Here is a 23,214-nt window from a genome sequence, read left to right as displayed (position 1 = left end):
AGTCACTAGACTTGTATCGTACAAGCACAAGTCACTATCTTTTGTATATGTATTGTTGTGTTAAAAATATTTTATATCTTTAACTATGTATCTTACTTATATTATTTTCTCAAAAATTAATATAAGTATCTTGTATTTTGCACTTTGCACCCGAATTATGTATCTTGTATGTTGTATGTGTATTTTTGTGTTTTTACTTCTCACGAGTATTTAGTGTATTTTCAAGTCCTAATACACTAGCACGTATAATACATACTACATACACTTAGCACAAAATTTTGGTGATAAAATAATATATATATTTTCTCAAAAATATACACACTTAACGTTAATTTTTAACCTTGACGAAATTATCGTTTCTTAACTCAAAAATTTGGGAAACCTTGGTAAATACCTTGGTATACATTATTAGGGAATAAGTTTCTCAAAACTTATATATTTCTCTAAGTGTCAAGATTTATAAAAATTTTGACAGAGTTTTCCCTAAAAATGGAGGTTTCCCATGTTTTCAAAACATGTGTTTATTTTCTTTTAAATCATCAACAACATCAACAACAATTATCAACAATAAATTTCAACACAATTTTCAACAACATGCACTAATTTCTCTATTTCATGAACTTGAGAATTTACAAAAATGTGTAGTAACTTACTAGGGTATTTAGTAAGTCTTGTTACTCTTTAAAGTGTGATTGTTTCTTTAAAAGCTTCATTTTTAAAGAATTTAGTTCTTTACAACTTGTGACCATATTTTCTAAAAATACTACTTCTTGTATTTTTCTTGTTACACATGTGTATCTTTACTTTATTAACCACCAAAAATAAGGTCTATTTGTTTAAGAACCAAGATTAAGTAAAACTTGTATTTTTAACTTGGTTCTTTTGAAAAACCACTCATGGATATTTAGATCTACAAGTTTATAACTCATTTTGATCTTTATTTTACAAGAAAACATTTATTTTTATTCAAGTTCATGACTTTAGTGAGGATGATCGATAACCTTTAACATGTTCATCCTCTCATCTTGCTAGATTATGTTTTTAATCATGATCTAGCAAGATTACATGATGATCAACATCATTTCTACCAACACACAATAACCAACAAGCATAACAACTCATGTATTTCATGATTTCAACATCATTTTTAACACTACTCCCTCACAAAGTTAGTTTATGTTCCAAGACTTGTTTATGTTTTTAGTGTTCCTTAATATTTCATCTTTCTTTTACTATTAACCATGAAGAACATGAAGAAGATGATGATCTAAGAAACTTACCACTAGCTTAAAGCTAGGGATGTTCAAGTGAAGAAAACGAGTGGATAAAGGCAAACGGTTGAGGTTCTTCAACTTCCGAAAGCTCCTAGCTTCACTATGCACCTTCTATCACCTTAATACGAGCTTGGAATGTATGTAGGATGGAAGAATGATGGTGGTGTTGGTGTGGTTGGGGTCGGCCGAAGCCAAGGGAGAGAAGAGGGGAAGTTTGTGTGTGTTTTGAGTGTGTGTAGAATGAAGTTGTGAACCCTTGGTGTTATCTTATAACCATCTAAACTCTTAAACATATGGATAATATGTCTATAAAGCCAACACAATCAAATATAAAATTGAAAGAAAATCAAGAGTGGGGCCCTTGTTGGGGCCGTCCACTAGGTGGGGGGGGGGGTAGTAGGCTAGGTAGTGACTAACTAGTTACATTAAGGTTAGAATTCAAGTATTAGTTGGAAGGTTTAGTTACATGATATTTTAGGAGGTGTTATGATACTCGGGGACCATAACTTGCGTAGAAAAATAAAACAATGCTTCTAAGATTATTTTGATGTTCCGGGTAATGTCTGGTTGTTTGGTTGGACACCGGTTCGTTAAAGTGCTAAATTATACCGTTTAGTGTCTTTCAAGTATCTTTTTGTAAATCTTTCAATTCCCAACACTTAGGGAAGCATTCTGGATGATAAAACGAAATTTTTGCATGATATTTTGGTGTTAAAAAGCTGATTTGGGCTGAATTTATTAGAATCCTACACTTAAAGTGCGTTTCGGGTGCTTTTTAGTGCTTATTTTAGCTTCCGGAATGTCTATATGTTAACCCTTGTATGTACTCTTGGATTTTATTGTGTTCTTGTCGTTGGACCTACACCTACGCCCTAATTCTAATGTCTGACTGCTTTCTGCAGTTCTGTTGACACATTGTGTCTTACCGGTGAGTTTACTAGTATTTCTGACCCAACGCTTGTTCATTAATGCATAAAGTAATTCTTGTAGTATACAATGTGCATGAATTCACTTGTATTGCATGAAATCAGACAATGTTGACATTTAAGCACATAATTGCAGTCATTTAATATTAATTAGAATGTACGGAAATTACCGGTTTTGTGTCAGTTGTCACATTAGACTTCATTAATCAAAAGACAATTACATGTATTCTTTGTTCGTAAAACAATGTTAACATTAATGAAACAAATTTAGTACCAGTTGTTGTGAGTAATTTGTAACGTGACTCCCCGATATTTCCGCTGCGTGTTACGCGATTGGGGTGTTACACTAAACCCAACTATAATCAAACATAAACAACCCAAATTTCAGGTTTCATACGACTGGAACGATTGGAATCAAACATATACACACTTGAAAAACACAAATTTCATTCAAATCTTACCAACGACGTGCAATGTGAACAAAATGACCACGTATTGCCTTATTTTAAAGATGATCGGAGGAACTTCGCTGGAGCTGTGTAGTCGTCGGAGTGTTTGGGGGAGATGGGAGGGGGGTGTATTGTAGCTTACAAAACAAGATTGGGGGGTGTATTAGTAGTATAAGTTTCTAACTTTAGTGAAATTACCATTATGCCCTCCCTGGAATCAAAAGACTTAACAGTCAACTGACGTCGATACGGTCAAAGGTTTTAATTGTTAGCAATTGAATACATCAGGGACTGGAGTGCTGATTTTTTCAAAATAGGGTCTGAACCTGCGAGCGGGTGTAAACCTTAAGAACTGAAACTGTACTTTACTCTTAATTATATCTACAATAGGTGAAATCACTAAATAGCATGGTCGGCCCTTAGGGTGGCCAGGGAGGACCACCGGCCAGTGCCCGATACTTCGAAGGGTACGTTCTTTAAAAAAAATAATATGTAAATGTAAAAATAAATAAACTAATAGGGTATACTCATACAAACACCAACATTGGCCCACTCACAAAACTATTTTTATGGTTTAGATTAGTTATTAGCTTATTGCCATTACGTTTAAATATTTAATGAGCCCAATACCTAATTTCATTAAGGACTAAGGGCATGTTTTTTTGAGCTCGAACATGGTACATGAATTCTCAGACCGACCATGCTAAATACGTAGCTCAAGGAAATCAATATTTTTTACCAAACTCGTTATTTGAGTTGTGTTGTTTTTTATATGAAAACGTTATCTAGCATGAAAATAACATATATTAACCATAAGAGTAAACTGTCATTTTGGTCCCTTAGGTTTGATCACTTTTGTCATTTTAGTCCAAATTTGAAACCTTTTGCATCTGGGTCCCTGTGGTTTCATTTTTGTTGCCATTTTGGTCCAAAATCAAAGTCAGCTCAGATTTCTAAAAAAACCCTGGTTTTTTGTCCTTTTCTAAAGGGCATTTTGGTCATTTTGCACACTGCCCAACTACCCACCCCTGCCCCACCCCCTCTCATTTTCTTCTTTTCCTCTTCTGCCTTCATCTTTTTCCCTCAACTATCACGATAAACCCCAGCTGACAGCCTCACTCCCTTTTCTCTCTCTCTACTCGCCGGTCACCGGAGCCGGCGACGCCGATCATCGGCCGATACACCCACACACCCCACCCCGCCTGCATCCTCTCTAAAATACACACACCCGGCCGCACCCCCCCCCACCTCTCTCTCTCTCTCTCTCTCTCTCGTTTTTCTAGCGACCTGCCGGCGAAGATGATGATGACTGGTGTTGTGGTTGTTGTTAATGATATTGATTATAGTGATGGCGGCGCTGGAGGTGTTTGGGTTACGAAGATGATGATTACAATGATGATGATTCACGGCGAGTTCGGGTTACGGTTCACGAGTTTGGGTTACAATAGTGGAGGTGATTTCTGTTGTTGAAGATGATGGTGATTTCTGATGATTGAAGATGATGGTGATTTCCGTTGTTGAAGACGATGATGATTATGTCGATGATGGTAATGAACGATGATGTGATGACGGCAGTGTCGTCCGGCGCCGATGGTGCTCATGGTTTAGATCCGGGTCAACTCAGTTCGATTGTGATGGAGGTCCGTACGGTGATTAACAATGGTGCACGTAGATGGTGATGGAAGTGGCGGTGATTATGTTACGGTGGAGGTGGTTCGATGGAGATGATGGAGATAGCCGGAGATGAAGATGATGAAGATTTTATCGGTGATTATGGATGAAGATGATGATGATGAAAGTGATGGTGAAACGGAGATGAAGATGATGAAGATTTTAACAATGGATTTGAGTTTTCAAAAAATAAGTGAGGAGTGGGGAAAAAGAAGGAGGTTGGGATGGGGGTGGGGGTGGGGGTGGGGGCCGCTCAGTGGCTAATTTGTTAAAAGAATAATGGTAATGACCAAATTACCCCTGAGAAAAGGACAAAACATCAGAATTTAATTTGAAGAATTTGATCTGATTTCACTTTTGGACCAAAATGACAACAAAACTGAAACCACAAGGATCCAGATGTAAAACGTTTGAGATTTGAAATAAAGTGGCAAAACTGCCCAAACCAGGACCAACTATCCAATTTTTTTGTTATCATGATTTTGGAGCTCCAATTTGCCCCAAAACACTTGTTATGTAATGAGTTCCACCGATTGATAAAAATCGTCTTTTCGGCGCAATCTTTATTAGCTTTACATTCTTTCAAAATAAAAATACTTTTAAAACAAAATAAATTAAAAGTATTATCACAAACCATATAACTTGACAACTAAATTAAATTTCAACAAAATATCGCAACAATAGACTCTTTGGCATGTTTGTTCACAAACAAAAAAAATGGTCCATAGGGTTGCAATTGTTGTCTGTAACCTCGGGTTTAACCATTCGCGGTGGTTCACATTTGTGGTTAGCAATCCCTGCTTTTGTAAACATACAAACAAACAAATGCATTACTTTTAACGAAAGTTATAAAATATACACTGCTTTTGTAAACAAACAAACAAAAAAAAAATGCAATACTTTTAACGAAAGTTATAAAATATACAATAATATTTAAGAAAATCGTGCAAAGGAAGCATGGAAGAACGGAGAATTTTTTATATGGTTTTTTTTGCAATGGAATAATGACTAGGGTATTTTGGTGCTTGTGTTTGTGTGCGAGTGTTTTAGTAGTTTTTATTTTAAAGAGAGTGAATTTTCAAGGATTGTCCTTTATCTTTATACTCATTTTTAGGCGCTGTTTTTTATGTTCAAAATTGACGAGTTTTGTTCTTTATGTTTTCATATCATACACGTTTTGTCCTTTAGGCCTAACCCAGTTAGTTTTTTCAGTTAAATTTGGTCATATGCTTTGCACATGTGGGCATTTTTGTCAATTCAAAACCTTTGAATTGACAAAAATGCCCACATGTGCAAAGCATATGACCAAATTTAACTGAAAAAACTAACTGGGTTAGGCCTAAAGGACAAAACGTGTATGATATGAAAACATAAAGAACAAAACTCATCAATTTTGAACATAAAGGACAGCGTCTGAAAATGAGTAAAAAGATAAAGAGTTAATTCCTGTTTTCGTCCCTGTGGTTTGTTAAAAATCACTATTTCAGTCCATTAGTTTAAAAATTGCGATTTCAGTCCCTGCTGTTTCACTTTCGTAACCATTTCAGTCCCTGTGGTTTCACTTTCGTAACCATTTCAATCCATTATTCTGTTAAGTACAGGGACTGAAATGGTTACGAGGTGGACTGAAATGGTTACGAAAGTGAAACTACAGGGACTGATATCGCAATTTTTAAACTAATGGACTGAAATAGTGATTTTTAACAAACCATAGGGACGAAAATAGTAATTAACTCAAAGATAAAGGACAATACTTGAAACTCACTCTTTTAAAGAGTTAAATGTAATTTTAGTTCATATGGTTTGGATAATTTTGTCCGTTTAGTTCAAATGTTTCTTTTTTCGTCTGTGTGTTCAGAAAGGTTTCATCGTTACTATTTAGTTCACTTGATTAACTCCATTCAGTATTTTTGTTAGCGAGAAGGGCAATTCGGTCATTTTAGCCGAATTGCCCTTCTAGTTGACATAATTACGTATAAAATGACTGAATTGCCCTTCTCGTTCACACAAAAAATGGATGAAGTTAGCCCAGTGGACTAAAATGGCAACGATGAAATCTTTTTGGACCTACAAGCGAAAACTGAAACATTTGGACTAAACTGACAAAATGGCCCAAACCACAGGGACCAAAATGACATTTAGCTCTATTTTAAAACAAAAACTTTAAATGTTCATGTTAGAAAAATATATATATATATATTTGACGCATTTTTTAGAGAAAAAAAACTATTTATTAAACAGCTTTTCGCTAGTTTTGTTAATTATATTTCCCACAACTTTAATACTGATAATCTACAATCTTTACTTGGTACTTATGACTTATGAGAGTTAAACAAAAGTTCTATCATGCAATATTTATGTTGTAACTATTTTCTTCGAACAAAATTATACCAAAAATACTGGATATTATAATGACCAGAAAAACATAATCTGATAAGATGCCTAGATTTTGGTCATGCAAACCTAATTGTTGAAAACTACTAATCACATGTAACATGTTAATGATGATGCCTCAAGAACAAGAGAGATTCCTCCAACTTGCATACCATTCCCAACATATTATTGTCACTACAACCAAAAACTTCACATGCAAGATGGCTTTAGTGACTTGATATTTTTGCCACTCTTTAACTATGTAAGATTAACTTTGAGATCTGAATTGACACTCTTATTCGTTGACATTGCTTCCCCGTCATGACGTGGTATGGTTATATTTTGAATTTCGTTATAACTTGTAAAAAAATTATGAGTGACAATTGATTCAAGTTGTGCACTACGTTTTCTTCATATACGTAGAATATGATTGTTAAGTTGATAAGTTGTGTAGTTGTGCACTACGTTTGCTTCATATACGTAGAATATGATTGTTAAGTTGATAAAAAATGATTACTCCTTTTGTAAATATATCTAAAACAAAATTTAAAACTAAAATAAAAGGCTCCACCATCAAACTGAGCACCACCAGCAGAGATTCGAACTTAGAGTGAGAGTTTTAACAGCATATACTGACCCTTTGGAGTAAGCTATAAATCCGGCTAATCTACCGTTAAAAAAACTAAATCAATTCATCCAAAAAATTATAAAAATAATAGAGAAAATCATCACCCTCCTCTCTCCATCTTTACTTCCATCACAACATTAATTAACCATTACAATCATTACCACACACACTTCTTCGGTTCTCCCCTTGTTAATGAAAACACGATTCCTTGAAGAAGACAACTCTTTGTTTTCTATGAATCTGACAACTAATGTAACTTCCTTCACATGGATTTTAGGTTGCTTAATTTTTGAGGTCTCCATCCTTCCTCAAGGATGTTCCGATGTGGCCCCATTGAGTTTAGCCATAGAATTTGTCAAAAAGATCAAACAAACACATTTCATAAAAGTTATATTATATTTTATTAGGACTCATATTATAATATGGAATATACTTAATATATATTTTAAGAAATATGATAATATTTTTGCCAATTTATCAAAATGAATTATATAATATATTAAAATAAAGTTTAGTTTCTTATTTACATCATATTAAAGCATATCTCTATTTAAAATAATAAGAACTAATGTATGGTTGTGTTTGTATTTAAAAATAAAAAATACTTAAAAATTAACTGATACGAGACGACAGTTAGTTGTAAGTACAAACTAAATGACATATGACCGAAGATTAGATATTTACTACTAGTGAATCTTTAATTTTTTTAACCACTTTTTTTCCTTATTATCTAGTGGTTTATTGGTATACTTTTATGTACTACAAAAGTGATTTGTGAGTTTAAATTGTAACAAAATGCAAGGTTGTTAGTAAATAGGTGTAAAAGGTTGTTAAAAAAAAAAAAAAAAAAATTAAAGAAAAAAAGCCTACATGTAACTTTTATAATACAAACACAATCTATGCAATCCTTATTATTTAAAAACTTTTATAGAATAAATACAATCTAAGTGATTGTATAAAAATAGACAAATAGTTTGGTTACACCACACATTACACAAACACAACCATTGTCTTCAAATAATATCCTCCTCTCAACTCCCTCCCCTTCTCTCTCCGCGCCATTCAATTTTCGTCCACTCCGTCACCGTCACCGTCATCGTCCACCGGACCAAACCATCAACATTGATTCAAACAAACCCCTTCAACCTCAAATGAAAGGTAATCACTCTTGAATTTTAAACTTATTTCACAATTCAAACACTTTTAAAACATTTTTTAAAGTTTTCCGGCTCGGTGCAGGTCGCCGGAAAATCTCCATAAGTTTGATGAAAGGAGAAAGCTGGAAGAAATCTTTAAAAAGCCCAGATAAGGAATCCGAATGTAATGAAACTAGTGATGATCAATCGTCTCCACGTGGTGTGTTGGAAGTTTCTGGGTCGTGTTCAGATTCCGATAAGTCTCAGGCGAACGGCGACGGCGATGGGGCGACGTGGAGGAATTTGATCGATAATTTGAAAAGGAAATCGTTTAGGAGGTTTTCAATGGGGCCGTTGGTGGCGGGATATGAGCTTTCACGGAAGGGGTTTGTGAAGAAATTGGGACGGAATAATAGCTCCGACGCGGCGGTTAACGACTATTATATGCCGAAACCGTCGTGGCGGAATTTCACGTTTCATGAACTCGCGGTGGCTACTGGTGGCTTTTCTCCCGGTGAGTTTTTGTTCCGATCATGTTACTCTTTTCTTTTTAAGTTAAACTAGTATTAAACACCCCCCGCGTTGCGGCGGGGGCGAGCACTAATACCACACTACTATCAGCGACCACCGACAATGAAGTTGCGGTGTTAATGGAAAGAAATTTAACCGAAACGTAAAACATATAATAAAATAACCAAATTGATTTAGAACTCGCGCGTTACGATGAACCCGCGTCTATTTTCTCCCGTTTGACAGGTTTATTGTAATCTATATATAATATATATCATTACCACTATACAAACCATAACGCATACATTACAACAACCATTGCATCAATATGTTGTAAATTATATTTATACAAGATTTTGGCTAAATTAATTAGATTATTATAAATAATAGTAATTTACAAATAAAAAACACAACTTTGAATGGATCAAACCGATTGAATATGGTAAGATAATGAAACCATTATTTGATTAGAGTACAACCACTTAAGCACAATTTACAACCATACATGCATACAAAACATATTCAATTTGGTAAGGTAATGAAACCATTATTATTTGATTAAGGTACAACCACTTAAGCATAACTTACAACCTATATTTGACTATGGTACAACCACTTAAACACATGTTACAACCAATGATGTTGTCATTAAGTTGTAAAATTATTAAAGTATTTGGGTTAAAAGTAAAATAATAATTAAAGACAAAATAAATTTTAAAGACAAAATAAATTTTAAAGACAAAAAAAAATCAAGTGGATACAACCATTTTTACTAAAATTACAATTAATAATGCAACAAAATGTTATAAATAAGGTGTATTGATAAATGTGTGGACAGGTGTGTGAGGTAGAATCACACAATCCATTTTATTTTGAAAAACCCCCAAAGGTTAGGGTACAATCAACCATTGCCTAAACTTGTTGCTTAATTATAGTTTTTAATGCCATTTTAGTTCCTGTAATTTGAGTCATTTTGTCAGTTTAGTCTAAAGGTTTTAGTTAGGTTAACTTCATTCATGTTTTCTGTTAATAAAAAGGGCAATTCCCATAAACTGGCATTCTGTTTTAGTTATATTAATATATTATATATCATCTATATCTTTTAAACTAGAGTTAATTACTGTTTTCGTCCCTGTGGTTTGTCAAAAATCACTATTTCAGTCCATTAGTTTAAAAATTGTGATTTCGGTCCCTGTGGTTTCACTTTCGTAACCATTTCAATCCACCTCGTAACCATTTCAGTCCCTGTACTAACAAAATAAATGGATTGAAATGGTTACGAAAGTGAAATCACAGGGACTGAAATGGTTACGAAAGTGAAACCACAGGGACTGAAATCACAATTTTTAAACTAATGGACTGAAATAGTGATTTTTGACAAACCATAGGGACGAAAACAGTAATAAACGCATTGTTTAGATTATTTCTAAATAACCAAAATAAACGCATGTGAATCGGGGACCAAAAGACATGAGGACAAAACTTTATTGAAGAAACTTGTACTTATGTTTATTATTATTATTAGTCATAATTTAAGTTATAGAATTTAGTGAAGTTAGATAAAACAATATCATATACTAGTTGTGGGTTGATTTCAAATCTCACTAAACAATTAAGAAAAACAGTTGTTTTTTAGCAATTGAAAATATAACGTATGCAAAGATAAAATTTATTGGGTAAAAGATTAATAGGAGATGCCCATCTATCTATTAATAAACTATGATCAATGAGTAAAAAGTTAATCAATTTAATAAATATTACTATTTAAACCTCCCTCTTTAAGTGAGTATACTAGCATGTAATAAACAATATTTTTCTCCACATTATATACTAATAAAATTATATTATATACTAATAAAATTAGAAGTGAATGAATAGTGAACATATATTAATTAAATAGTGATCTAGGAAATATAAGAATATGGGGTATGAGGCGAGGGTTGTGACGTGGGTTGGGTATAAACGCCTAAGTCACCACCTCGGGTGGGCTTGGGTTTCGGCGTGGCCCCTTAGGCGGGGGTTTCAGCTCGGGCGTTGGGCGGGGCTATCAAGATGACATGGCGTGATCTCATTGGCCAAGACAAGTAGCCGTTTGGGCTAGCCGTTTGCCAACGACTATGTGTTTAAAAAAATCTATGAAATATTAGAATATGTGGTATGGGGCGGGGGTTGTGTCGTGGGTTGGGTACAAACGCCAAAGTCACCACCCCGGGTGAGTTTGGGTTTCGGCGTGGCCCCTTGGGCGGGGGTTTCAGCCCGGGCGTTGGGCGGGCCTATCAAAATGACATGGTTGGATCTCATTGGCCAAGACAAGTAGCCGTTTGGGCTAGCCGTTTGCCAACAGCTATGTGTTTAAAAAAAGATTTAGGAAATATTAGAATATGGGGTATGGGGTATGGGGCGGGGGTTGTGGCGTGGGTTGGGTACAAATGCCCAATTCACCACCCCGGGTGGGTTGGGTTTCGGCGTGGCCCCTTGGGCGGGGGTTTCAGCCCGGGCGTTGAGCGGGGCTATCAAGATGACATTGCGGGATCTCATTGGTCAAGACAAGTAGCCGTTTAGGCTAGCTGTTGGCCAACGGCTATGTGTTTAAAAAAAAAGATCTAGGAAATATTAGAATATGGGGTATGGGGCGGGGGTTGTGGCGTGGGTTGGGTACAAACGCCCAAGTCACTACCCCAGGTGGGCTTGGGTTTCGGCGTGGCCCCTTAGGCGGGGGGTTTCAGCCCAAGCGTTGGGCGAGGCTATCAAGATGACATGGCGGGATCTCATTGGCCAAGACAAGTAGCCGTTTGTGCTAGCCGTTTGCCAACGGCTATGTGTTTAAAAAAATCTAGGAAATATTAGAATATGGGGTATGGGGCTGGGGTTGTGTCGTGGGTTGGGTACAAACGCCCAAGTCACCACCCCGGATGGGCTTGGGTTTCGGCGTGGCCCCTTGGGCGGGGGTTGTATTTGAGGGTAAAAATCGGTGAATACCGGTGCCGAACCGGTACCGAAAATACGTGACGTTTTAGTTTGAGTTACTTTTTGTTATTTGACATGTTTTGTCATTCTTATAGAACGATTTGGTTTAGCGCGCCGCAACGCGCGCGCATGGTAAACAACTAGTTAGTTTATAACAATTGAAACCACATTTATTTATATAATATGAAAGTGAAAGGTCGGTGATAATAAGACAAACACCTAATCTTTCTCTCATCTCTTAAATACCAGTTGCTACCTACCATTTTCTTCCTTATCTATCTTCATCCCACCGAATTCATCAGCAGCAGCATCATCATCATCTTCATCCCAATTCACATACCAGATCGTTCCTGTTCTTCGTTGTCTAAGATTACAGCTAGGTTTCAACAATTAGTTAGTATAATAATGAAGTTGGTGTCTATTTTGTGGAACTAAATAAAGGAAATGAATATAAGTTTTGCAACCTCAAAAGGTATTAGGCATGCGTAATTTATTAAAGTTGCAGCATGTTTTATGATGGCGTGTTTACCTTTTAGTAAATTCAACTTTTATTCTTCAACATCTTTAGCATTCGATTTTTATATTGGATTTAAATAACCGTAGCTTCCATCAATTGGCCGATAATATTTCTACTTTTTGATTTATACTACACTACTCCTAACTTTCAACTTATTGGCTGATAACACTCTTAAGTTAACCCAACGCTAACCCAGTTTGCTGACATCAGCTGTCACGTCACCAAACTAGTGTTACATGAGCTGTCACGTTATCAAAAGCCAAGTCAGCTGCTACCTCAGTTCCCATGTCATCAAAAGATTCTACATCAGATGTCACGTCAACACACAAGTGCCACATCAGCAAAATACTAACTAGGTTAGAGTTCAGTTAATTTGGTAGTGCTATCGGCCGATAAGTTGAAAGTTGAAAATGGTGTGGTACAAATCGAAAGTTGAAAGTGCTATCTGACAATTGGTGAAAATTAAGATTATTTAAATCCAATATCCCTTCAATTTATTAAACAATATCTTTTAGGCTAACTATGTCACGCTTATATATATAAATAAAAATAGGGTGTAAACAAGTGCATCTGAGCCGGGCTCTTTTAATTTATGAGAGCTCGAACTTAAACTCGGGTCATGAATAGTGTTTCAAGTTCGAGATCGGCTTGTTTATTTTTTATTAATTATAATTAATTTTCAAAAATGATATATATATATATATATATAATTTATTTTATCATAATTTTATAAATTATAATTATTACATAAATATACATTTAACATATTAAATAAAAATATGTAAATATTAGGTTTGTTTAGGCTCGCAAACCAGCTCGCTCTTGGTAATTGAAACTCCGACTCTTTTACGAAATAAGATTATTTTTGGGAATTAAGGTAGTGTAAAATTAAATATTGCGTGTGTTGCAGTTTAAAAAAAGTATAGTATATTTAGTAGTTCATACATATAGGGGAAGGTTCAAATGAAAACCACTAGTTATTGTGAAAACTCGAAAACTAACTAAAAAAGCCAAAAAAACATACCAAATTTTTTTTTTGCATAATAATTTTTGCAGGTTTTTTTTATATAAAAAAATTTAAAAAAAATTGTGTAGTGCACATGTGTATCTGTACTACACATGTGTATTATTACAATTGTGTACTACAATTTTTTTTTTTTTGAAAAAAAGTTTTTTTTTCATATATAAAAACCAGCGATTTTTATAAAAAAAATGGAAAAAAAAAGTTTTGTGTGTTTTTTAGGATTTTTTTAGTTAGTTTTCGAGTTTTTACAATAAAAATGGTTTTCATTTGAACCATCCCCATACATATATTCATATATAAATACACTAATTTTAAACTATAGCGCGTGAATTGTTGAATCCATATATTGTTCCTTAAGATAAAATAATTTGTTTACCAATAAAAAATTCTGTTATATATGGACACGAGCTGTGAAGATCAGATGATACAGTTATATTTGAATGTATAAAATATCACAAAAAATAGAGAGAAGGAAAGTGAGCCACGATTCTGTATATCACATCCAAAACACTTTACTTATACGGTCATTTGTAAACATATATTTTTTATTCTGAACACTTTTCGTGTATGTATATATACCAGTAAATTTTCCCGCATGTTGCAGCGGGTTCGAAATATAAAGTAACTCGAATTTATATATTCTAATGAAATCGTGTTATATTTTTTATTTTGAACAAAAGTTACGTCAAAATGTAGACAAACTAAAAATGTACATAAGGATAAGCATGAAAACGTATTATATTTGATCCGACTTATTTGCGAAAGAAATTTACGTTGAAACGTCAACCATTTTTAACTTATACCAATACTTACATAAAAATAAGTACGTAAGAAAACTAAGTTTTTTTATGTTAAACAATGGTACGCCGTGTTGCGGCAGCATAGAAATGTAAAGTAACTCGAATTTTTACCATCTAATAAAAACGTATTATACTTGACCCGGCATGTTTTAAAACAAAAGTTATGTCAAAATGTAAACCAACTAAAAAAGGTACAAAAAAGCACAAAAATATATTATATTTGAGCCTATCCACTTCCAAAAAAATATTACAATGTAACATAAATAAACCTGAATTTATAACGATATGTATATAAAAATAAGCACGTAAAAATTGATTATAAATTATTTTGAAAGTTGAAGAGTTATAAATGTTAATACTAAATGTTAAAATGTTAAAATAAAAAAAAAGAAAAAAACCTAAAAAAAAAAGAAAAAAACACCACGTGATGTTACTGTATATGTATATGCAACTTCTATTTGTAAGAGCATTCTCATCCAAACCACCAAAATCTGTGTGGGGGGTTTTTAAAATATAAGAAGTATAAAAAGTGGTTGTGAGTGGAGGAGAGAGAAAATGTTACTGTTCATCTGTATATTTGGGGGGACACTGTTCACCCCCTATACTTTTTAAATATATATTGAAAGTGGTTGTGAGTGGAGGAGAGAGAAAATGTAATATATATTGAAAAGGAGAGAGAAAAAGTGTTTGTTTTTAGTGTAAATATATTGATATAGGAGTTGTTTTTTAGTGGAATGTATGTATATTTTTAATGGATTGGATGTGAATGCTCTAACTATATAAAATACAATTTAATTTAATACAACAATTTGCTTTATCACTTTTTCGATGGGGTCAAATGAACTTGACAGTTGAACCGAAGAGCAAATGTAGCATTCAAATCCAGGTGTTGTGTCACTTCATCCTAGCTTGCACCCTGCTCTCATGACAGATTACTTGCATTGTCCCGTCATAATTATCCGAATTTAATATATATAAAAAACTATTTTTATTATATGTTTTGATATACTATACTTGTAAAGTTGTACCTGATAGGACATCGAACCACTTTACTAGTCCACACTCGGATTTATCTACTAATACAGGACAAAGTTACATGGATAGTTTCCGTGATATGCTTCTTACTAGTCCACACTCGAATTTATTTACTAGTACAGGACAAAGTTACATAGATAGTTAACGTGATATGTTTCTATCATGGTGTATAGGCATTAATGAGTTTTTCCGAGATTTATTGGGTTTTCTCTTGAATTGGTTTATAGTCATATTTACATATTGGATATGGATATGATCGGGTGGTTCCACTGGTGGCACGATGACACTACAGTGTTCCGTCAGTGATCTAAATTTACCGTTCAAAAAATATTTCTTTTAAAGTGAGTTGTTTTACAATAAAATTAATTTTTAGCTTTTAATAATACTCTGTCAACAATTTAAGTTAGAGTAAATTATGCTTTTGGCCCCATTTGTTATATCACTTTTACCCTTTTAACCAAAAAAAAATCTTTTAATATTTGAGCCCCTAACGTCTTTTTTTTTCTAACCCTTTTGGCCACTAAAAGTAAATGGATGAGGTTAGTGTTAGGGGCCAAAAGGGTTAGAAAAAAAGACGTTAGAGGCTCAGATGTTAAAATATTCTTTTCTGAATTAAAAGGGTAAAAGTGATATGACCACACAGGCCAAATTCGTAATTTACTCTTTAAATTTTTATGCTGAATGTGAAAACAATAGGATAAAAGTACCCCTCTAAATTTGCAATGCACCTCTAAATTTTCATGTCAATAATGTTATTGTGTTTTGTTGGACCCACTTTATCCCTTGTTATTTTTACGAAATGTTTTTTCACACGCTAGTAAATTAGGTAGCTCATCTTGTACTTTACACAATAAATGGTACGTAGCCAATGGTAACTCAAGTTTAACACCCATAACGAGCATAAATCAAATCATATGGGTCGGCACACTTTTAGGTGCTTTGAATTTTCCTTGACTTTTTGTATGCATAACAATCCAAAAACCCCACATGTTTCACACATCAATACTCTTCAATCCCATCATATTAATGTATATGGGCATGATGTACCATGTGATAATGTTCCACTAATCATCATCCATAAACTCATGATAGTTACTTCTTAGTCCCTGTACTTTCATATAACAACTAAACAGTCCCTCACTTTGAAACAATGTAGCTTTCAAGTTTCGACCACAACTCACCATTTTCTTTTACTATCTATGTGTAGACAACTTGCTCGGAAAAGGCGGGCACGCGGAAGTGTACAAAGGATGCTTACCCGACGGTCAAATCGTGGCAGTTAAGAAGATAACAAAGAAAGAGAAAAAAGACGAAGATAGGGTTGGGGATTTCTTAACCGAGCTTGGGATCATTGCGCATATCAACCATCCAAATGCTGCTAAGTTGATCGGCTTCAGTTCCGATAATGATTTGCACCTTGTGTTACAATTCGCGCCTCATGGTAGCCTTGCAAGTGTATTACATGGTAAGGAATAATAAAAGATTAAAGAGTTAAATGCCATTTTAGTCTATGTGTTTTGGATCATTTTTTCAGTTTAGTCTAAATGTTTCATTTTTTAGCTGCGGGTTCCAAAACGTTTCAACGTTGCCATTTTAGTCCACTGGGTTAACTTCATCCATTTTTTTGTTAATGAGAAGGGCAATTCGGTCATTTTATATGTAATTCTGTTAACTAGAAGGGCAATTCGGCCATATAAAATGACCAACTTGCGCTTCTCATTAACAGAAAAAATGGATAAAGTTAACCCAGTGGACTAAAATGGCAACGTTGAAACCTTTTTGAACCTACATGCGAAAAATGAAACTTTGGACTAAACTGTCAAAATGACCCAAACAACAGAAACTAAAATGATATTTAACTCAGGATTAAATATAGAATTATGTAGAAACATATGTAAGATGTTATGTATTATTGAGTAGAGTAAGGTTAACATACAAAAAGCCTTATCATACATCACGTAGGAGACAATGGTAACCGTTGGATCAGGAGCATAATCACGCATGGGACCACATAATCACGCATGGGACCACATGGGACCACATAATCACGCATGGGACCACATAATCACGCATGAGACTATAATCACGCACGTTCTATGATAATAACGCACGTTATATTTTTTGTCATGTATGTTAATGTAGGTTAAGCCCTGAAGTACATTATACTTTCTCATGTATTATTAATCAACTATATAAAGTACTATAGTGAGAATAATTATAAATGAAATATAATCAAATCATAACTTATAGTTTTGTTAAAGATAAATGAATAAACTTTACCTAATACATTCTAACTTTAAAAAAAAATATATTATAATTTTACTTTTGAGGGGAAAATTATGCTTTCATTTATTATTTTACACCAAATATCTTGAACATATCAATTAACTTCAATATCTTTTGTGATTTTCAGCTTCAGAAGAGAACTTAGATTGGAATACAAGGTTTAAGATTGCTATTGGGATTGCAGAAGGTTTGAAGTATCTCCATTACGAATGTAACAAACGTATAATTCATCGCGATATCACTGCCTCGAACATTTTACTTGTCGATGATTATGAACCTCAAGTTAGTTTCAATCATTTTTCGCTAAATAGATCAATGGTTTCATCTTTCGCTACAATCTAACATATGATAATCTGCATTTGATTAGATATCGGATTTCGGTCTAGCAAAATGGCTCCCCGAAAGGTGGGCTCAACAAGTAGTCTCGCCTGTTGAGGGGACTTTCGGGTACTAAAAATTTCATTAGTTATTCATTATTATGTAGCAAATAACCATTTTGTTAACATGTTTTTATGAATTTGAATATGTTTTTAGATATATGGCTCCAGAGTATTTCATGCATGGAGTAATCGATGAAAAAACCGACATTTTTGCTTTCGGCGTTCTTCTACTCGAGCTTATCACAGGTCGTTGTGCGGTTGATTCACGTCGACAAAGCCTTGTAATATGGGTACGTATGAACTTTGACCCATTTACCTATAAACAACCAAGTTGTCATGTCTCATACAACTCTTAAACTTTAATAAAACTACTTTTTCCCTTCTTTTATAGTTGTATCTAGTGTCAATCCTATACTGATACCGCCACAATACGTTGGGTAAAATACTAATTTTTATTAAAACTTATAAGATTGTATTAAAATATATTTATGAGTCTAGTAACATAATTTTTTTTTTGAAAAATTTTAATAGAACAAACATAAAAGTAGGGCAAAATTATTTTGCTTTGCTTCCAACGTACCTAGGGGCGGACCTACCTTGTAACAAGGGGTAACCCCCTTTGCTCCTTAACGCTCCGACGGTAGTGTAAATTTTGGAAGAAAATAACTTTTTTCGATTTCGTTACCATTTTTTTAAATGTTGCCCCCTATAATGATTTTCTAAATCCGGCACTGATTACGTACCTAACAAGTACCAAAATATACACGTCTTAACCTCTTACACAACCTCGTTTGTCTCATTTGTTACTACCTCAGATCTATGTGAAACTATAGAAAATCTTTGTACGTTCCTACAAAATGTCAAATGCTTATGGTTTTTCACAGGCAAAACCATTACTTGAGCAAGGTGATGTCGAGGAACTTGTCGATCCACGACTAGGAAGTGCATATGAAGTTAATGAGCTAAAACGGGCCGTTATGGTTGCTTCTGCGTGTATTCATCACATGCCCGAGATGCGCCCACATATGAAACGAGTGGTTCAACTACTAACAGGAGAAGGTGGGACCATGGAATTGAGACAAAATACGTTTGATGGGAGATCGATCATTTTAGATGCTTGTGATTTGGAGGGGTATACGTCTACAACGTATCTACAAGATCTCAATCGTCATAGACAACTAATTATGGAATGACAAATAGAGCAAGAAGACGGGTACTCATTTGTTCTTTGGTTCACAAAATACCGATGGTTGGCATCAAAGATGTCATATCACAACTACGCATTACCAAATACACGCTTTCGCCAATGTTCTTATGAAATTCATGAAATTTCCTCCATTTTCCTTTTCGTTTCTCTTCGAACGAGTGTTCGTTCGGGTTGATTTAGGCGTAGCTTGAAGCTACAGAGGGTTGTAAATCATATATTTAAAATATATGATGTATAATTTGTATTTATCGGACCATGTTACAGAAATAGTTGGAAGCTAAGGATAAACGTGTGCAAATTTTATCGTATTAGGGTCTACATTATGTGAGCTAAATGATAAAACGTGCTTTTATGCCTTTTAGCATTATGTGGTGTTGGTACAATGATCATGGGCATTGAATTAAACTATGAAAGTGATTGTCAACACAATAAGTATAAAATAAAATATTATAATTATTCGACTATCTTAAATTTTAAATCGTAAAACAACAACAATCTATCTATACTTTCTATAAAATGAGAAATCTGAGTGACATAAGAAAAACTGATGTGGCAGCCAGAGAGGCTGTCCAACAATGCTTTTCTTATGTTATTACTGCATCATAAGTCTAAATATATAAAATCATTTAAAATTCACTCAAACCTCTGCCAAAGTAAACATCTGCCCATATATATCTGACTTTACTTTAATACCCAGCAGAGGTTGTAGTTTTATGTAATGCTTTTAGATCATCAGATGTTAAAGGTTAATTATCGGCAAATTCAAATTTAAAAATACATGGGAATAAGTAATTTGCAATTAATGAATGTCACTCACAAACTCCTGTCAATCATCTTCTTATATAAGGCTTTTCTTCTCATTTCCCTCTTCATATTTGATCACACTTTCATCTTCTCTGATTTTCAAATTTGAAATTTGATCACAATCCGAATTCCGAATTAGAAGCATGTCAATATCAGTTAACAGTAACAATCTTAGTTTTGTTAACGATTTTAATCCTGAGAAAGATATGTGGAACATGAAAGCGATAATTATTCGAAAATGGAATCAAGGTTACAAAATGGATCTCATCTTCATTGATGAAAAGGTAATTTGTATTTCTGCTTTTCCGTTCAATCAGAGAATATAGTGGTGTATGCTAAAAAATACTTTCTTTAAATGTTCTTCAGGGTGCTAAGATTCAAGCAGGTATTAAGAGTCATCTGATACCTGTTTTTGATGGATAGCTTCAAGAAGATGCTGTTGTGATTCTATCGAAATTTGGTGTTGGTGAGAATAAAGATTTATCTAAAGTTGTAGTACATGATTATAAACTCAACTTTTATAGATGCACAACTGTTACACCTGTGAGAGATTGGCAAGGTGTTGAGTATGGTTTCAACTTCAGAGCTTATCAAGATATTCTTCACGGAGAGGCGTTAAACTCTTTGAGTGTTGGTAGTGTATATTTTTGTAATCAAGTTCTTCGAAAGAGCTAATAGAACAATACAGGTACTGTTCTATTTATAGTACAAACCTAACCACTGCGCATCTTGGCTGACGTCACCTAGATAGTTATATCTAACAAACTAACAAACTCTAACAACTGATACAATCTAAACACTGATTACAATAAATACTGATTATACAAAACACTGATGCAGCTTCCCACTGTTGTTGCCTAAGCACTGATGTTGAGGATCAATGCTTTCTTCAAAGGGTGATAAGACCTTTAATCAGCAGTGCTTTGTTCTTCATCAGTACTTGAGAGACAGCAGTTGTTAGGGCTTCAGTCTTTGTATCTTCAGCAGTTCTTTGACTAAACAGTTGTTGAGAAGATCAACACTTAGGAGTCATCAGCTGATAGATAACCACTGTCATTGGGAAGAGTCTAGTACAAGCACTGCTTATGATGATCAACTGTTGAGAACCAGTTTTGGCTTTTCATATCATCTATTCTTCTGGCTTGATTGCATGGGCCAACAACGCCAAATGAAAAGCAACATCATCTCCCTTATAAACATACGATCCACTAACTCTCAGATGAGCTTCAAGCCATTTTTATGGAGACATATGACAATAAACTATCTGCATTCACAACAGGTTCTCGGATGAAATCATATCTTCATCGTTATAGAAAACATATTTAGTTTACAACAAAAGCTAACCAACAATGTCGAAAAAGGTATCAAATCACCACAAAAGAACCAAAATAATGTTAATCAGCCAAAAGTCTCGGATGAAATAACTACCGATCAAATGGGTATGCAGACAACCCATTACACACTTAAATACCAGAAGGGGAAACAACCCAAAAAACACACAATACAACCAAATAAAACATAAACAACTGAGCATCTTTGAGTGTTGGTAGTGTATATTTTTGTAATCAAGTTCTTCGAAAGAGCTAATAGAATAATACAGGTACTGTTCTATTTATAGTACAAACCTAACCACTAAGCATCTTGGCTGACATCACCTAGATAGTTACATCTAACAAACTAACAAACTCTAACAACTGATACAATCTAAACATTGATTACAATAAACACTGATTATACAAAACATTGATGCAACTTCCCACTGTTGTTGCCTAAGCACTGATGTTGAGGATCAATACTTTCTTCAAAGGGTGATCAGACCTTTAATCAGCAGTGCTTTGTTCTTCATCAGTACTTGAGAGACAGCAGCTGTTAGGGCTTCAGTCTTTGTATCTTCAGCAGTTCTTTGACTAAACAGTTGTTGAGAAGATCAACACTTAGGAGTCATCAGCTGATAGATAACCACTGTCATTGGAAAGAGTCTAGTACAAGCACTGCTTATGATGATCAACTGTTGAGAACCAGTTTTGGCTTTTCATATCATCTATTCTTCTGGCTTGATTGCATGGGCCAATAACGCCAAATGAAAAGCAACATCATCTCCCTTATAAACATGCGATCCACTAATTCTCAGATGAGCTTCAAGCCATTTTTATGGAGACATATGACAATAAACTATCTGCATTCACAACAGGTTCTCGGATGAAATCATATCTTCATCGTTGTAGAAAACATATTTAGTTTACAACAAAAGCTAACCGACAATGTCGAAAAAGGTATCAAATCACCACAAAAGAACCAAAATAATGTTAATCAGCCAAAAGTCTCGGATGAAATAACTTCCGATCAAATGGTTTGCAGACAACCCATTACACACTTAAATACCAGAAGGGGAAACAACCCAAAAAACACACAATACAACCAAATAAAACATAAATAACCATTAACGCAATAGGTACAAGCACTTGATGCCAAGATGTGTTGCTAATAATGTAAACTAGACTAAAAGACTCGGATGATACATGTTCTTCATCATCGAAGTAGCAACAACACCGATCATCATAGGAGTATAAACAACATTCATCTTAAAAATAAACGACCTCAAAGGACCATAAGAAAACCAATATACGTTTTAACTTCCATCATCACTTAAATAAACGAACCAAATAACCTGTATAAACGAAATGATCTCAGATGAAACGGAAAGTTCGTCTACCAAAAAGGAACAGGCCTCTGGCATACCCAAATCAAGACCCCAATAAGAACATCAAAAAATATAGCCAACATAAACCACAGTCAAACCCCAAAAACTAAATCAGTAACAAAAAGACCACCAGAAAAGAAGCCTTAAAGGCCTTACCGGTGTAAAAGTGTAACACCTCGTAAAATCGTGTCCAATAATATATCGACACGTGTCCCTAATCTTAATCGTGCCTAAAAGTAGGCTAAGATGGACTAATTTTGTCAATATTGAAAACTATGAATGTGGAGGGACTAAAAGTGTCAACATGCTTAAACTAAGCCTCTGAATGACCTTATATGGTGTTCGTATTCTCTTAATGAGCCATTTGTTGGATAAACGAAACCGTTTGCGATATAATTTAAAAATTTGTGCATCGAAGGGTTAAAAGTGTCAACATGTTTAATTATACCTCCGAGTGACCTTTTAACGAACCCGGAGCTTTATGATGATTCGATCATATTCTCGGGAATGCATAATATTGGCCGTT

At 34.3% G+C, this 23,214-nt stretch overlaps 1 protein-coding gene across 1 annotated transcript; it reads left to right on the top strand.

The window, feature by feature from the left end:
• Window positions 1-8,268: 8,268 nt before the first annotated feature.
• Window positions 8,269-19,501, top strand: LOC110878716 (receptor-like cytosolic serine/threonine-protein kinase RBK1). Its single transcript, XM_022127071.2, has 7 exons — window positions 8,269-8,479; window positions 8,561-8,971; window positions 16,518-16,775; window positions 17,724-17,878; window positions 17,964-18,043; window positions 18,131-18,266; window positions 18,861-19,501. Exons 1-7 carry the CDS (start codon window positions 8,473-8,475, stop codon window positions 19,167-19,169), a joined length of 1,356 nt encoding a protein of 451 aa, XP_021982763.1. The 5' UTR covers window positions 8,269-8,472; the 3' UTR covers window positions 19,170-19,501.
• Window positions 19,502-23,214: the final 3,713 nt, after the last annotated feature.

Source organism: Helianthus annuus, chromosome 9, assembly GCF_002127325.2.
Source record: "Helianthus annuus cultivar XRQ/B chromosome 9, HanXRQr2.0-SUNRISE, whole genome shotgun sequence".
NCBI lineage: Eukaryota > Viridiplantae > Streptophyta > Magnoliopsida > Asterales > Asteraceae > Helianthus > Helianthus annuus.
The sequence above is the reverse complement of the archived record's forward strand: the minus strand, read 5'-3'. Positions and strand labels throughout refer to the sequence as shown.

Excerpts from the sequence above, each read along its gene's own strand:
- LOC110878716 (XM_022127071.2), top strand. Across the intron at positions 16,776-17,723 it reads CCTTGCAAGTGTATTACATG|CTTCAGAAGAGAACTTAGAT; the intron begins GTAAGGAATAAT and ends TGTGATTTTCAG. Across the intron at positions 17,879-17,963 it reads TCGATGATTATGAACCTCAA|ATATCGGATTTCGGTCTAGC; the intron begins GTTAGTTTCAAT and ends GCATTTGATTAG.